The sequence below is a fragment of the Phoenix dactylifera genome, chromosome 1 (genome assembly GCF_009389715.1).
Source record: "Phoenix dactylifera cultivar Barhee BC4 chromosome 1, palm_55x_up_171113_PBpolish2nd_filt_p, whole genome shotgun sequence".
Taxonomy (NCBI): Eukaryota; Viridiplantae; Streptophyta; class Magnoliopsida; order Arecales; family Arecaceae; genus Phoenix; species Phoenix dactylifera.
In genome coordinates this window covers 7,632,975-7,648,564 of record NC_052392.1, presented here as the reverse complement: position 1 = coordinate 7,648,564, position 15,590 = coordinate 7,632,975, and the positions used below count along the sequence as shown (strand labels likewise).

Genomic DNA, 15,590 nt, shown 5'->3' with positions numbered 1-15,590 from the left:
GATGGACATGGACGCATGCACGCTATATGACTGGATTGGATTTTGGATTTCTCTAGTTCTTATCCAAATCCGAACCCGATAAGATGTTGGGTCCGATTTCTCAGGATCCGAATCTAACTCAATATTCAGAACCGAACCCAATAAACTCCTGTGTGTCCCCATTGCTCCTTTAGGTGTGAAGGCCGAGCCGCTACTCTCTCTCTACAGCCCTGGCGGCGGCGGCGGCGGCGGCGGGGATGATGAATAGGGCGGTGACGGACAGAGCGATCACCGGATTCTTCCGCCAGTCCTTCGTTCTCCTCAGAAGCCTAAGCACTTCCGTCTCTCCTCCGGCTCCGAGCTCCTCCGCCGCCGGGGAGTCGAAGCCGAAACGGAGGAAGAAGAAGAACCTGTTCGACGTGATACAGTTCCTCCCCAGCTGGGGGCTCGGCTACAAGGTGGCTAAGACCCACTGGCAAGACGTCTCCTACGAGCTCACCAAGGTCAATCTCTACAAGGTCTCTTCTAGCCCTCCCAAATCCCCCTTTCTCCCTTCCACCACCATTTCCTTCTCAAATCTCCCACCGTCTTCATCTTGTTTGATGTTATTACGTTGCAGGATGGGCGGCACGGCAAGGCATGGGGGATTAGATACAAGGCCGGTGAGTCAAAAAGAATTCTTTTTTTTTTCTCCGTGTCCTTGTCCTTGCCATTTTGTTACAGGAAGGGGAAATTTTACAAAGAATGCGATTTTTCTGCGATTTTTGTTTTAAAATAAGAGTGATCTGTATTGATGACTTCTCGACATTTCCAACATACTCAGCCGTCAGTAATCTTTTATTGCTACTGTTGCTGGTGGTCCAAACCGAGAACGATTGGCACAGCGGTGTGAACGGGGTTCCCTTTGAGTTGCTTTGGTTGCGCTCCGCCCTCCGCCGTGAAACCTGCAAGCAAGCCTCGCACCCACCACCGGGGTAGTGGGGGCCCTCCGACGATCAAGTCAGAGGAGATCGAAGGAGAAGGAGAAGGAGAAGGTAGCAGGTGAGATGATACTCTGGAAGATATCTCTTACCCTCCCCCTTCCCCCCCAGCCTCATATATATCAGGCTGGGGGTTTTTCCGGGGATTCGTCATTGTGTGGCACGATGGGGCTGCCACTGACATGGCCGTTACAGGGCGTCGTGGGGCAGCGCTGGGTACAGCCATGGCAGGGCATAGTGGAGCTCCGTTTTGTACGGCTGTTACAGGGGATCGTGGGGCAGCGCCGGATACGGCCGTTGCAGGGAGTAGTGGAGCAGGGGGCCGCGGCGTGCCTCAGAGGAACAGTCTGTTGTTGTCGAGAGATTGCCGACTCGGGGTCGGATTGCTGGATCAAGGGGCAGCCGTAGTCTTCCTGGGCGCGCGTGCCGGTCACGGGGGGCATGGTGGCTAAGTTCCCCCGTAACAGTAGCCCCCCACTCCCGAGCCTGGAACCAGGAGGGGAACGGGTGAAGGGAGTGATGCTTCGAGATTGCCGCCATCCCTCGGAAAGGCGCGCGCGCTCCGAGCTTCCAGCCTTCTTTATGGCGTATGGCAGTTGTCGCTGATCTGGCGGTCTGCGGATTTCGGCGGACATCCTTCCTTAATGGCGTCGATTCGCCTTTGGGGCGCGAACAAACTTTCGGCAGCCAGGCGTCCTCTGGCGTCATCGAGGTGTCACCCGCCTTTCCGCCTATTTAACCGGGGGCCCACCCCCGTCCGCCTTTCTCTTCACAGGCATCTTCAAGTTTCTCCCTTGTGCCGCTGCCGTTGCCGCCGAACTGTTCGTTCGCTCCTCCTTTGACGCTCTCGGAGCCGTTCTTCCTTCCTTTCCGGTGAGTTGCCCCACTCTTCAATTTAGGGCTCTCCGTATTTTCTCCTTTCGTGTTAGTGTACTCCAGTCGTTCCGGTGCCTTCCCCCCTCTTGACCCCGTCCTGACCGTAGGTTCACTGGCCATTAGGGATGGACGAAGTAAGGGCGGACCGCATTCAGTCGGAGCTGGTCCCTGAAGACCTAGATAGGTTCGTGGCCCGGTACCACCTTCCCGAAGCCTGCAACATTACGCTCCCGGGGCCTGAGGAGAGGATGTCCCATCCTCCTCCAGGGAAGGTCGCCATCAATGAGGACATCCTTCGGGCTGGGTTCCGCTTTCCCCCCTCGGACTTAGTCGTGCAGGTGCTTCGGGGTTTAAGAGTGGCGCCGACGCAACTGGTGCCGAACTCATGGCGCACCCTGACGGCCTTCCAGGTTCTCTGCCGCATGCATGAGGTTCCCGCCACCCTGAATGTCTTTTGGGAATGCTACGGCCTGAACGGCCACTCCCGGGACAGAGGGTGGTGGTGCTTCGCGGTGCGGCGAGGGTGCGGCCTCGTCAAGGATGCTCCTTCCTCCATTCACGGCTGGAAGGAGCGTTTCTTTTTCATTGACGTAGATCCCTCTTGGGGAATCGGGACAACCTGGGAGACGCCGATGAAGGCCCCGATCGGCTTATCGAGGTTGTCGAGGGAGGAGTCCGATGGCGTTGCCGTCTTGAGGGGGCTGGTTGCCGAGGGCCGGCTTCCCTCGGTGGCCCGCCTTATTTCCGAGAATGCCTTGGTGAACGTCGGTCTGAGCTCGGTCCCCGCCGACCGTGAGCCCGCCACCACTTCTTTTTTAGCTCTTTTCTCCTCTTTCGTTTCTTCTTTCCATCAGTTTCTCAGTCTCCGACCATCTCGTCCTTTTTGCAGAAATCGACGATGTCATGCGGTCGGACAAGGCGATGGCTGTCAGTAGGGCGTCCCTACTGAAAGCGGTCCGGAGGAAGAAACGGACTCCTCCGAGCGGGGTCCCACCGGCGAAGAAGTCCCGCCAGCAGGCGACTCCGACGCCGACAGACGGGTCCGGACCCACCGATCAGGGGGACGCCGCGGGCTCGGACCGACAGTTGACGCCGTATCAGCCCTCCGGTGATGAGACTACCGCTTTTCCGGAGGCGTCACCCGGGCGCGCCCGAGACGGCCGGGTCGGACGCGATCGGTCCCCAGCCCGGCCTTCGACTCGGTCGGCTTCGGATGATACGAGAAGGAGCGCGCCGAGGCCCCGGCCGAGCGGGACCCTGTCGATTTCTGGAGCGGCCCCCGCCCCGAGCACGGTCAGCATGACTCTCCCCCAAGCAATGGGTAAGGGTAAGGCCGCAGAACCACCGTCCGGCTCCGGGGCGAAGTCGGGGTCAGCCTTCACTTTCGCCGGCGCCCGAAACCTCATCGAGACGGTGCTGCTGGAGAGTGACCGTAGGCGGGTCCGGCAGATGGGGATCCCTGACGTCGGAGCTGCCAGCTGCGTCTGTCTCATGTCGGTGAGTGTTCTTCTGGCCGCTTTCGTCATTTATAGGCTCTATTGATCCCCGCCTGACGCCCTCATTTTTCCTATCTCTTAGCTCGCCCAGTACATGATCCGTCTGGAGGAGAGCCACGAGGAACAGGCGAGGCTTCTGGCGAGGGCCGAGAACCGACTGAAAGCTGTAGAGGAGGGAGGCCAGGCTGCGGCGGGGAGGACGACCAGGGACCTCGAGACGAGGCTCCAGGTGGCCGAAGAGCGGGTACTCGGCTTCGCCGCCCTCGAGAGGCAACTGTTGGAGACCCAGGAGCAACTCAAGATTGCCTCGGGTCTCGAAGGCGAGATCAGGAAGGCGGAGGAGCGGGCCGAAGAGCAGTCCCGGAAGGCTGCCGACTTCCGGGAGAGGTGGGAGAAGGCCCAGCAGTCAGCCGACAACGCCCGCAACCGAGCCCGATCTCTTGAAGCCAAGCTGGCCGAATTGGAATCGGCCTTGGAGGAGTCCCGCGCGAGCAACCAGGAGCTTCATTCGCGCCTGGAGGAGGCTGAGGCTGCTCGCGTTGCTGCCGAGGCGAAGCACATGGAGGCTCGGGCCGATCTGCTGAGGGTCTCCTCCGAGGCGGACGACCGGATTGTGGCGAAGGTCATGGAGGCGAAAGCTCAGATTACGGAGCGAGCGGAGGCGGCGCTGGCCGAGAAGAGCGCGGAAATCGGGCGTCAGGCGGTACAGGCCTATCGTCAGTCCGCCGAGTTCATCCGTGACATGTCGGACGCGGGGTCCGACTCCTTTGTCTTAGGCTTCGATGAAGGCCTGGCGAGGGTGTCCGCTAGATACCCCGAAATTGACCTGAGTGGGGTCTTCCTCCTCGACTCCCCTTCGATGCCATTGCCTGCTGATTCTCCAACTGTCTCCCTACCCCTTGCGGGTGTGCTCGCCGTTCCCGACCCAGGGGTTCCTCCAAGCTGACCCTCTGTATTTTTCTTTGTTCTTTTCTTTGTATGTTGGCGTTTTGCCATGTTGTATGGGTCTCGGCCCTGGTGCAACGAAAGTTAATGCAAACAGAGTGTTTCCTCATTTCACTTTCATCCTTCCTCTTTTTAACTCTCGGTAGCGCCTCGCCGACTCCTGACTCTTGAAGTTCCTCCGGCGCTAGGCCAGGCATCCGAGGGTTAGGCCTCAGGAAATTCATCCGGCGCTAGGCCAGGCATCCGAGGGTTAGGCCTCAGGAAATTCTTCCGGCGCTAGGCCAGGCATCCGAGGGTTAGGCCTCAGGAAATTCATCCGGCGCTAGGCCAGGCATCCGAGGGTTAGGCCTCAGGAAATTCTTCCGGCGCTAGGCCAGGCATCCGAGGGTTAGGCCTCAGGAAATTCATCCGGCGCTAGGCCAGGCATCCGAGGGTTAGGCCTCAGGAAATTCTTCCGGCGCTAGGCCAGGCATCCGAGGGTTAGGCCTCAGGAAATTCTTCCGGCGCTAGGCCAGGCATCCGAGGGTTAGGCCTCAGGAAATTCATCCGGCGCTAGGCCAGGCATCCGAGGATTAGGCCTCAGGAAATTCTTCCGGCGCTAGGCCAGGCATCCGAGGGTTAGGCCTCAGGAAATTCTTCCGGCGCTAGGCCAGGCATCCGAGGGTTAGGCCTCAGGAAATTCTTCCAGCGCTAGGCCAGGCATCCGAGGGTTAGGCCTCAGGAAATTCATCCGGTGCTAGGCCAGGCATCCGAGGATTAGGCCTCAGAAAATTCTTCCGGCACTAGGCCAGGCATTCGAGGGTTAGGCCTCAGGAAATTCTTCCGGCGCTAGGCCAGGCATCCGAGGGTTAGGCCTCAGGAAATTCCGCTCGTTGGTCGGCCAAGGCTGGCGCAAGCCGAGGCGACCGGTCGGGGCTTCAGGCTAGTCTGCCCCCGGAATGGTCATCGGGTTAGCCTGGCATCCGAGGGCCGAGCCTCGGGGAATTCCGCTCATTGGTCGGCCAAGGCTGGCGCAAGCCGAGGCGACCGGTCGGGGCTTCAGGCTAGTCTGCTCCCGGGATGATCATCGGGTTAGCCTGGCATCCGAGGGCCGAGCCTCGGAAAATTCCGCTCGTTGGTCGGCCAAGGCTGGCGCAAGCCGAGGCGACCGGTCGGGGCTTCAGGCTAGTCTGCTCCCGGGATGATCATCGGGTTAGCCTGGCATCCGAGGGCCGAGCCTCGGGAAATTCCGCTCGTTGGTCGGCCAAGGCTGGCGCAAGCCGAGGCGACCGGTCGGGACTTCAGGCTAGTCTGCTCCCGGGATGATCATCGGGTTAGCCTGGCATCCGAGGGCCGAGCCTCGGGAAATTCCGCTCGTTGGTCGGCCAAGACTGGCGCAAGCCGAGGCGACCGGTCGGGGCTTCAGGCTAGTCTGCTCCCGGGATGATCATCGGGTTAGCCTGGCATCCGAGGGCTGAGCCTCGGGAAATTCCGCTCGTTGGTCGGCCAAGGCTGGCGCAAGCCGAGGCGACCGGTCGGGGCTTCAGGCTAGTCTGCTCCCGGGATGATCATCGGGTTAGCCTGGCATCCGAGGGCTGAGCCTCGGGAAATTCCGCTCGTTGGTCGGCCAAGGCTGGCGCAAGCCGAGGTGACCGGTCGGGGCTTCAGGCTAGTCTGCTCCCGGGATGATCATCGGGTTAGCCTGGCATCCGAGGGCCGAGCCTCGGAAAATTCCGCTCGTTGGCCACGCGCCTGTCGCTTGCCGCTCGACGGGATTTCTCCGTGGCCAGCTACGATCGTGTTTCTCCTATTCTCCAAGCGTCGCCTGGGGAACACCAGAAGGGTATTAAATGCTAATTGAGGCGTTACCTGAGAAATCGGATCGCCAGTTGCTGCTTGCAAGGAGTGTCAGTTAAGCGGCCGCGATACGCGCGCTCTTCGAGGCGGATGCGGCCTGGGCGCGAGCGGAGATACGTGGGCCGTGGGATACACACCGCCCGGAGTGTCCTGCATGAAGAATGCAATTAAGGAGAACGACGCTTAGGAGATCGTGGGAGGATACGCCTCGAGAGCTGGAACGGCTCCGGATTCGGTGCGCCCGCCTTTATTGGAGCCACCCGCATCGGAACGACCGGGGGGCCACAGTTTGGCTATAAATATAAGTGCAGGTGCGGTGGAGCCTCCCAAGCCGGAGCTATTCAGGTTGCCATGGATCGTGGACCTCCTCTCCGGCGTGTGGCTGGGAAACCCCTGCCGGAGGAACGGGAGGCGCGCCCCTCGCGACTTCCGCCAACTAGCCGTTTCATCTGGGATCAACAAGGAGGTTCTCCCCGGCGGAACTCCGCTCTAGGCGTTTCATCCGGGATCACATCCCCCCTCCTTTCAGCCCCGCCTCCCGATTGAGCTCTGCGCCAGACGCTTCATCCGGGATCGCGCCTCCTCGCGCTCTTCTCCCTTGTATTCCTTCCCTCCCCTTCTCCTAGGGAGGACCGGAATATCCCTTGGAGGTGGCGTTCCTCTGGAGGCAGCGGGAACTTCTTCTGCGGCGGCTCCTCATCTTTTTCGTGAGGCGTCGATGGCGCCTCCGGGGAGAAGCACCCACGCCCGGTGGGATTGCAGCTGCTTCGGATGGAGGGTTCGGGATCCCAGATCTTCAGCTCCACGGAGTCTCCACCTCTTCCTTGTTTTCTTTACTCCCCAATTCCCCTCTGGGAATTCTTTGTAATCACACGAACACACCGTTGTAACCAGGAATTATTGAAATGAAAAGAATTGTACATTTTTCGAACTGTCTTCCTGGCTTTGTCGTTCTACTGGTAATACGCCCGCAGGTTAGCGGAATTCCAGCTCCTCGGAATTTCTCGACCATCTAGGGCCTTCAACTGGTAGGAGCCAGGTCGGTTTACCCAGCGAACCCTATACGGGCCTTCCCAATTTGGCGCCAGCTTCCCACCTTCCGCGGGTTGAGATGCTTTGGCTCGCCTTAGCACCAGATCTCCGATTCTGAAAAGTTTCGGTCGGACCTTGGAGTTATAATATCGGGCCACCCTCCGCTGATACATCGCCATCCGAACCTGCGCCATTTCTCTTGCTTCTTCCAAGAGGTCCAGGTTCCCTCGGAGTTGCTCCGAATTGGCCTCGGGTCGGTGCGCGGCCACCCGGGGCGAGGGGAGTCCGAGCTCCACGGGAACAACCGCTTCCGTGCCATAGGTTAGGCTGAAAGGTGTCTCCCCGGTAGGGGTCCGATGCGTGGTCCGATACGCCCAAAGGACATTCTCGATTTCTTCGACCCAAGCTTGCCCCGTCCGACCGATTCGCGCCTTAATTCCTTGGAGGATTGTCCGATTTGTGACCTCGGCCTCACCGTTGGTTTGGGGATGCGACACAGATGTGAACCGATGCTCGATCCCGAACTCCTCGCAGAAATCACGGAAATGCTTGTTGTCGAACTGTCGACCATTATCCGAGATGAGGACTCGGGGTACCCCAAATCGGACAATGATGTTTTTCTTCACGAACTTCCGGACTTGCGCCTCCGTGATAGTGGCCAGCGGCTCTGCCTCCACCCACTTGGTGAAGTGGTCGATTGCAACAATCAAGAATTTCCGCTGGGCTGAAGCGACGGGGAATGGTCCGAGGATATCCATTCCCCACTGTGCGAAGGGCCAGAGTGCGGTGATTGGTGCCAAGGGGACAGAAGGGACTCTCTGGACGTTAGCGTGGCGCTGGCAGGCGTCGCATTTCCGTACATGATCCTTTGAGTCCTCCAACAAGGTAGGCCAATAATAGCCTTGCCTCATGATCTTGTGCGCCAAGGACCTAGCCCCCAAGTGCGATCCGCAAACGCCCTCGTGGACTTCGCCGAGGACGTAGGCCGCCTCCGAGGGGCGGAGGCACCTTAAGAGGGGGGCGGTAAACGAGGCCCGATACAGCCTCCCTTCATAGAGTACGTAGTGGGCGGACTTCTTGACAAGTCGCCGAGCTTGATCTTCGTCTTCAGGGAGGATCCCTTCGGCGAGGTAGGCGACGAGCGGGTCCATCCAAGACGGCTCCGGATCAATCGCCATCACCGCTCCAGCCTCGCCGATGCTCGGGGCCTCCAGGGTCTCCAGGTAGATTGCCCTCGACAAGTTGTGCGCCTCTGCGCTCACCAAGCGGGACAACCTGTCGGCCCTAGCATTTTCGCTTCTGGGGACCTGCTGGATGTCGACACTGCCGAGATCGGGAATGAGTGCTTGCACCTTCCGGACGTAGTTCTGCATGGTCGGGCTCCGGGCCTCGAACTCCCCACGGACCTACCCGACCACCAGCTGGGAGTCGGTGAAGACCTTCAAACGCCGGATGCCGAGCTCCCTGGTGAGTTTGAGTCCCGTGACTAGGGCCTCGTACTCCGCCTCGTTGTTGGTCACTGGAAATCCAAATCTCAAGGCATACTCGGCTATCACTCCATCAGGACTGGTAAGGACCAGCCCGGCTCCTCCACCCTCGGGGTTCGACGACCCATCGATGTGAAGCGTCCAGGTCGGGAGGTCGAGGCTGGGCGTTTCCGGCGGTCTAGGTTCCGCCTCCTGCACCGTGCACTCAGCGAGGAAATCCGCGAGCACCTGGGCCTTGATGGCGGGTCGAGGCTGGTAGCGGATGTCGAACTCACCGAGTTCTATTGCCCACTTCACCAGCCGTCCCGCATTCCCGGGGTTGCTGAGGATCTGTCGTAGTGGTTGATCAGTTAAGAGGGTGACAGAATGGGCCTGGAAATAGGGGCGGAGTCTCCTGGTCGCGGTCAGCAGCGCGAAGGCGATCTTCTCAGCCTTCGTATACCGCGTCTCGGCATCCCGTATGACCCGGCTGATGTAGTACACGGGCTTCTGGAGCTTTGCCTCTTCCCGAACCAGCACCGCACTGACCGCGGTTGGGGAGACCGCCAGATAGAGGTAGAGCATCTCCCCTTCTTGCGGCTTGGACAGTAGGGGAGGAGACGCCAGGTATTCCTTGAGCTGGTCGAATGCTGCTTGACATTCGGCCGTCCAGAGGAAGTCTTTCGGGCGTTTTAACACCTTGAAGAATGGTTGGCAGCGTTCGGCCGATTTTGCCACAAATCGTCCAAGCGCGGCGACCCTTCCAGCGAGCTCCTGAACCTCCTTTACTTTGGTCGGAGGGGACATACCTTGGATGGCCTTGATTTTGTCCGGGTTGGCTTCGATACCCCGCTGGTTGACAATGAAACCGAGGAACCTCCCGGCCGAAGCGCCGAAGGCGCACTTCGCTGGGTTCAGCTTCATGCGAAACTTCCGCAAGGTGGTGAAAGTCTCCTCCAAATCCGCGATGTGCTGGTCTGCATGGCGGCTCTTCACCAGCATATCGTCCACGTACACCTCCATGTTCCGGCCGATTTGCTCTTTGAAGATTTTGTTGACGAGGCGCTGGTAAGTAGCGCCAGCATTCTTCAGACCGAAGGGCATTACCTTGTAGCAGTACAGCCCCCGGTCTGTTATAAAGGCAGTTTTCTCCTCGTCCTGTGGGGCCATCATTATCTGGTTGTAACCGGAGAAGGCGTCCATGAAAGACAGCAGCTGATATCCGGAAGTCGCGTCGACCAGTTGGTCTATTCGTGGAAGCGGAAAGCTATCCTTAGGGCACGCCTTGTTCAGGTCGGTATAGTCGACGCACATCCTCCACTTCCCGCTCGCCTTCCGGACAAGTACAACATTTGCCAGCCACTCGGGGTAGCTTACCTCCCTTATGAATCCTGCCTCCAAGAGCTTGTCTACCTCCTGGTCGACCACCCGAATCCGATCCGGGGCACAGTGTCTCTTCTTCTGCTTTATTGGTCGGTGGGTCGGGTCGACGTTGAGGGCGTGAGAAATGACCTCCGGGTCGATCCCAGGTACATCGGCCGCCGACCAGGCAAATACATCGGTATTGGCTCGGAGGAATTCCACCAACCGGGCCCGAGCTCCCGGATCGAGATTGGCGCCGACCCGGTCGGGGCGGCCTTCCTCGAGGGGGACTTCGACCACACCCTCGGCCGGCTCCCCCTGCCGCAAGGCCACCTCGTCTCTGGCATCAAGGGACTCGACGCTTAGGGCTTCCACGGGCTTCTTCCCTTTGAGGGTTGCTAGAAAACATTGCCGTGCGGTCGGTTGGTCACCTCGGACCTCTCCGATCCCGACCGCCGTGGGGAACCGCATGAGCAAGTGGTACGTGGAGACCACCGCGCGAAGGGCGTTCAGCCCGGGTCGCCCGAGGATAGCGTTGTAGGCCGAGGGAACACGGACGACCAAGAACCCGAGTCGCACCGTGGCTTCTGCGGGTGCGACGCCCGCAGTCACAGGCAGCTCAACGACACCTTCCGCCGGGACAGCGTCACCGGTGAATCCTACGAGGGGGGTGGACATTTTGTGCAACAACTGTCTGGACAAGCTCATCTTTTGGAAGGCCTCGTAAAACAAAATATCAGCTGAGCTTCCACTATCCACAAGAACACGCCTTACATCATAGTTTGCCATAGTGAGGGAGATCACCATGGCGTCATCGTGGGGAGTCTGAACCCCCTTTACATCCTCATCAGAAAAGGTGATTACATTGCCGACCCTCTGCCTCTTTACGACGGCCGTCCCTGACGCTTCCGTCGAGCCCCCTGCGTTCCTCACGGGCCGAGAGCAGCCCCCAGTGATAGTGTGGATCACGCCCGCAACGGGTCGATTCTGCTCCCGAGGCTCCGGAGGAGCCGGGTCGGCCGGACGCGGGTCTGCGGGGGGACGTCGGTCGCTCACATATCGACCGAGACGCCCCCGACGGATAAGAGCCTCGATCTCGTCCCGAAGCTGGAAGCAGTCCTCTGTGTCGTGGCCGTGGTCTCGGTGGTACTCACAGTACGCCTGGGAGGGCCTCTTTCCAGGGATCCTTCGTATCTGTCTCGGGGCCGGGAGGTCCTCCCGCCCCTTGATCTCCATAAGGATCTGGGCCCGGGGAGTCAGGAGAGGGGTGTACCGGTTGAAACGTCGGGGCGGAGAACGAGGGCGTGGGGCGCTGTGGTTCTTCGCCGGCGACGGGCTTCTGCGCCGACGCTGGGGCGTCGGGCTCCTCCTCTGGCGTGCCTCTTTCCGCCTTTTCTTCCCAAGCTTTGGAGGGATCTCGGCAGCCTCCTTGCTCCGGTGGGCGGCCGCCTCCTCGGCGTCCGCATACTGGTTCGCCCGGGACAACAGCTCTGGGAAGCTCCGCGGCAGGCGTTTGTCCAGGGAGAAGGTGAGCCTGCCCTTCCGGAAGCCACGCTTCAGGGCTGAAAGAGCTACCTCCTGACTCAGGTTCCGGACCTCCAGCGTAGCCCTGTTGAAGCGGGTAAGATAATCCCGCAGGCTTTCTCCCTCGTTTTGCCGGACGTCAAAGAGGGAGTCGGAGACCAGTCGCCGCCGGCTACTGACGGCGAAATGAGTGATGAAGAGGCGAGTGAACTGGTCGAAAGACCGGATTGAGTCAGCCTCCAGCCCGGCGAACCACGCCCTCGCCGGGCCACGGAGGGTTGCCGGGAAGGCCTTGCAGAGAAGGGGATCTGATGCTCCGTGGAGGAGCATAAGGGTCCTGAAACTCTCGACGTGATCTCGCGGGTCTGCCGCCCCGTCATAGGGCTCGATCGCCGGCATTTTGAACCCCGGGGGATTCGGGGTCCGCAGGATCCTCGAGGCAAGCGCCGGCTGGGAGGAGATCTCTAAGTCGGCGAAGGGATCTTTGGAATGGCCCTTCAGGACCTGGAGTTGTCGGTGGAGATCGTCCACCCGCCGGTCCAGGGAGCGCGACCGGTGGGTGGGAGACAAGGAGCGGCGAGTGGGGGACCGACTGGAGCGCGGGTTCCTCGAGGACTGGGGGGTCTGAGAACGCGCCCGGGCCCGCCTCTCGTACCCCGCGCAGCTCCGATGGGAAGGTCCCGGCAGAATAGACCGTGCTCGAGAATCCTCCTCGCGCCGGCGCTCCTCCCCATGGGAGAGGAAGGAGCGCGGGTTGAGGAGGACAGGCGAGCGCTCAGGGAGCAGTGGCTTCTGAGCCCGCTGCGGCGCCCGGGACATCGCACCCTGCAGATTCTGCACCGCCTCCGCGAGGGCGCGAACCTGCTGGGCTAGCTGGTCGAACTGGGCGGCTTCGACCGTCTGAATGGGCGGTGGGGTGGTGGAGTGTTGCTGAGAGTGTGTTGGAGATGCAACGGCCTCCCGGCCGGAGGCGCGAGAGGCCCCGCGACCCGAAGCATTGGAAGCTCCACGACCACCTCGCCGTGCCATTACGATCGCTCTGAGATCCGTCCCTTCCTCTAGCGCCAACTGTTGCTGGTGGTCCAAACCGAGAACGATTGGCACAGCGGTGTGAACGGGGTTCCCTTTGAGTTGCTTTGGTTGCGCTCCGCCCTCCGCCGTGAAACCTGCAAGCAAGCCTCGCACCACCACCGGGGTAGTGGGGGCCCTCCGACGATCAAGTCAGAGGAGATCGAAGGAGAAGGAGAAGGAGAAGGTAGCAGGTGAGATGATACTCTGGAAGATATCTCTTACCCTCCCCCTTCCCCCCCAGCTTCATATATATCAGGCTGGGGGTTTTTCCGGGGATTCGTCATTGTGTGGCACGATGGGGCTGCCACTGACATGGCCGTTACAGGGCGTCGTGGGGCAGCGCTGGGTACAGCCATGGCAGGGCATAGTGGAGCTCCGCTTTGTACGGCTGTTACAGGGGATCGTGGGGCAGCGCCGGATACGGCCGTTGCAGGGAGTAGTGGAGCAGGGGGCCGCGGCGTGCCTCAGAGGAACAGTCTGTTGTTGTCGAGAGATTGCTGACTCGGGGTCGGATTGCTGGATCAAGGGGCAGCCGACTCGGGGTCGGGCTGCGGAGCCGAAGATATCCGACCCGAGGTCGGATTGCTGGATCAAGGGGCAGCCGACTCGGGGTCGGGCTGCGGAGCCGAAGATATCCGACCCGAGGTCGGATTGCTGGATCAAGGGGCAGCCGACTCGGGGTCGGGCTGCGGAGCCGAAGATATCCGACCCGAGGTCGGATTGCTGGATCAAGGGGCAGCCGTAGTCTTCCTGGGCGCGCGTGCCGGTCACGTGGGGCATGGTGGCTAAGTTCCCCCGTAACAGCTACAAATTCTATAAAAATTGTGTTTTCTGTTATTTTGTTAACTCGTCAAGCACATTTATACGAAAGTACATGTTTGATCCAGTTTATAAATACTTGTAGCATAGAATGCCATGAGCGAGTCATCTGTGTGCGTGATACAGGCATCTGACAAGGAAATTGGCAAATGACTCATTATCATTGTTGTTTGAGAATTAAGATTGACTTCAAAGGTTGTCAATGTGCCTTCTGCCTTGGTGCTTGCGCCACTTCTTACCTTAAGACTCCTATTGTATAAATTTAGCAAGGGAGATCACCTGAGTGCCTATACTGGCTTATGGGCAGCCATATCAGCGCTTATTGATTTCTTAGTGTTTGTGCAGACATGTTGTTATGCTAAATATATGCCGATGCCGTCGAAATTGGAATGTTTAATGAATGATTTATTTCGTAACCATAATTTAGTTTAGTCTATTATTATACATTGCTTGTACCTTTTTTCTTGAAGGAGAAGGGTTGGGAAAGCTCCAAGCACACTTTGTTATAGCTAGGGGGATAATACAATTACACTCCCATCTGCCGATATAAACACTGAAATTCACAAATTTGTTGGAATTTTTGGACTTTGAATGTAAAAGTTATGCTTTATTATAGTTAGATAATTTGACTGTGGTAGATATGTTTGCATTTATGTCTGAAACTTGTGGTTTGTCCTTGTTTCTCCTTGATTGATAAACTTCATTTTACCAAGCTTGCTATAAATAATGGCCTATGATGAATAGGGAAAAGAAAATCCGTGTAAAATTAGGACATGATTTCAGAGCAGCCACTTCTGGCATCATCTTGATATCTTAGGTTGTTAATTTTTCCTTTGAGAAAGAAATAAAAATATTGCAAGGCTGCAGAATGATGTCTGCAGAGCAATGCTAATGAAAATCACAATTGAAATTGACCATATTGGCAAGTATTTGTATAATATCTGTAGTCAACACTATGATGAATGGACTGGATCTAACATTTTATAAATTAAGAGAAGCCTAATGTGCTTTAAAGGTGCCAACTTAAAGCAGCCAAAAACAGAGAATAGCAAATCCTGAACATTTCATTATGAGTCTGATTAGCGAGTGTTCTAATGGTGCAAGATTTTAACCAAGTTCGTAGGTAGCGACACTAATTTTCTTAATGGGCAGGCATTATGTAGGAATATCCTCTAGTACCATTTATTGAGCAGAAATCAAATATTGAGCAGGAAAGGTGCCCTGTTCATTTTATGAATTACAGTAGAAATCAAAAGTTCGTGGGAGCAGTAAAAACGACTTCATGCATGAGAGATGAGCATAATCAGCAATGAGATTTAGCCTTGAGTTCAAATATACTTGGTAATTATTTACGAAACTACGCTGGTTTTTCAGGGTGCTCAGCATGATGATAATTATGTCTCCATGTACATGAGCTTTACACGAGCAAACTTGCAACAAACTTTGCTTGCTGCTACTGTCTCACAGTTGCCACAAGTAACTCCTTAAAATATTTGCAAAGTTTAAGCAGCAATCTTCACCTCTCAGGTGCTCAACCTGGATTTCTATTGACTGCACTGGGTCCTGTTGTTCTTAGTCACTTAAATTTGTCTGTGAATCTTGATTTTTTTTAATGCACCCAATTTATAGCTGACTATATACATCCCTTTTTGATTAATCATGTATTTGAGTATCTTTACATGGAAGTGTATCCTGCAGGTATACGAGCAGCTGATGCTCCTGTGAAAATGAGCGGCGTAAACAAGCGTGGGTGGAAGTATATTCCAGAGTCTGAGAAGGAAAAAAGAAACTCTTCCAAAGTGGTAAAACAGAGCTTGGCTTAGTTTTGAGGCTTTGTGGTGTGCCTTGACCATTTTTTTTTGTTCTTGCTGTTCAATGTCAATTTGTAGGGCTTTACCTGGTGGCCTTTCACATGATATTGTCTTTTCATCAACGAGGCATGTCTAGTCTTATCTTGGGCTACTTAAAATAGTTTAGACACACTTTATATTTGCTTGGATGCTTTATGCAATAGTAATCATTCACCTTCAAGTCTGATATCTTGTTATTTTTGCTGTTCAAATTTCTGTTGAGATAGTCAATAAAATTGAAAGGAATGGTGGGTTGAATGCTTATGAACACTAATTGCTATTATACAATGTTTAGGAGCCTGTTGATGATGTGTGTTTGGCAAAAACTTATTTTGAATTGCATAATGAGCTAAC

General features: G+C 57.0%; 1 protein-coding gene across 2 annotated transcripts; it reads left to right on the top strand.

Moving 5' to 3' along the window:
• Positions 1 to 144: 144 nt before the first annotated feature.
• On the top strand, positions 145 to 15,433 carry LOC103724232. Of its 2 annotated transcripts, none has more exons than XM_008815427.4 (3): positions 145 to 497; positions 599 to 641; positions 15,085 to 15,433. In XM_008815427.4, the coding sequence occupies exons 1-3, from the start codon at positions 237 to 239 to the stop codon at positions 15,207 to 15,209; spliced, it is 429 nt and encodes a 142-aa protein (XP_008813649.2). In that variant the 5' UTR covers positions 145 to 236; the 3' UTR covers positions 15,210 to 15,433. The 2 variants fall into 2 exon arrangements, with proteins under 2 accessions (XP_008813649.2, XP_038981324.1); XM_039125396.1 differs by having other exon boundaries at positions 150 to 482.
• Positions 15,434 to 15,590: the final 157 nt, after the last annotated feature.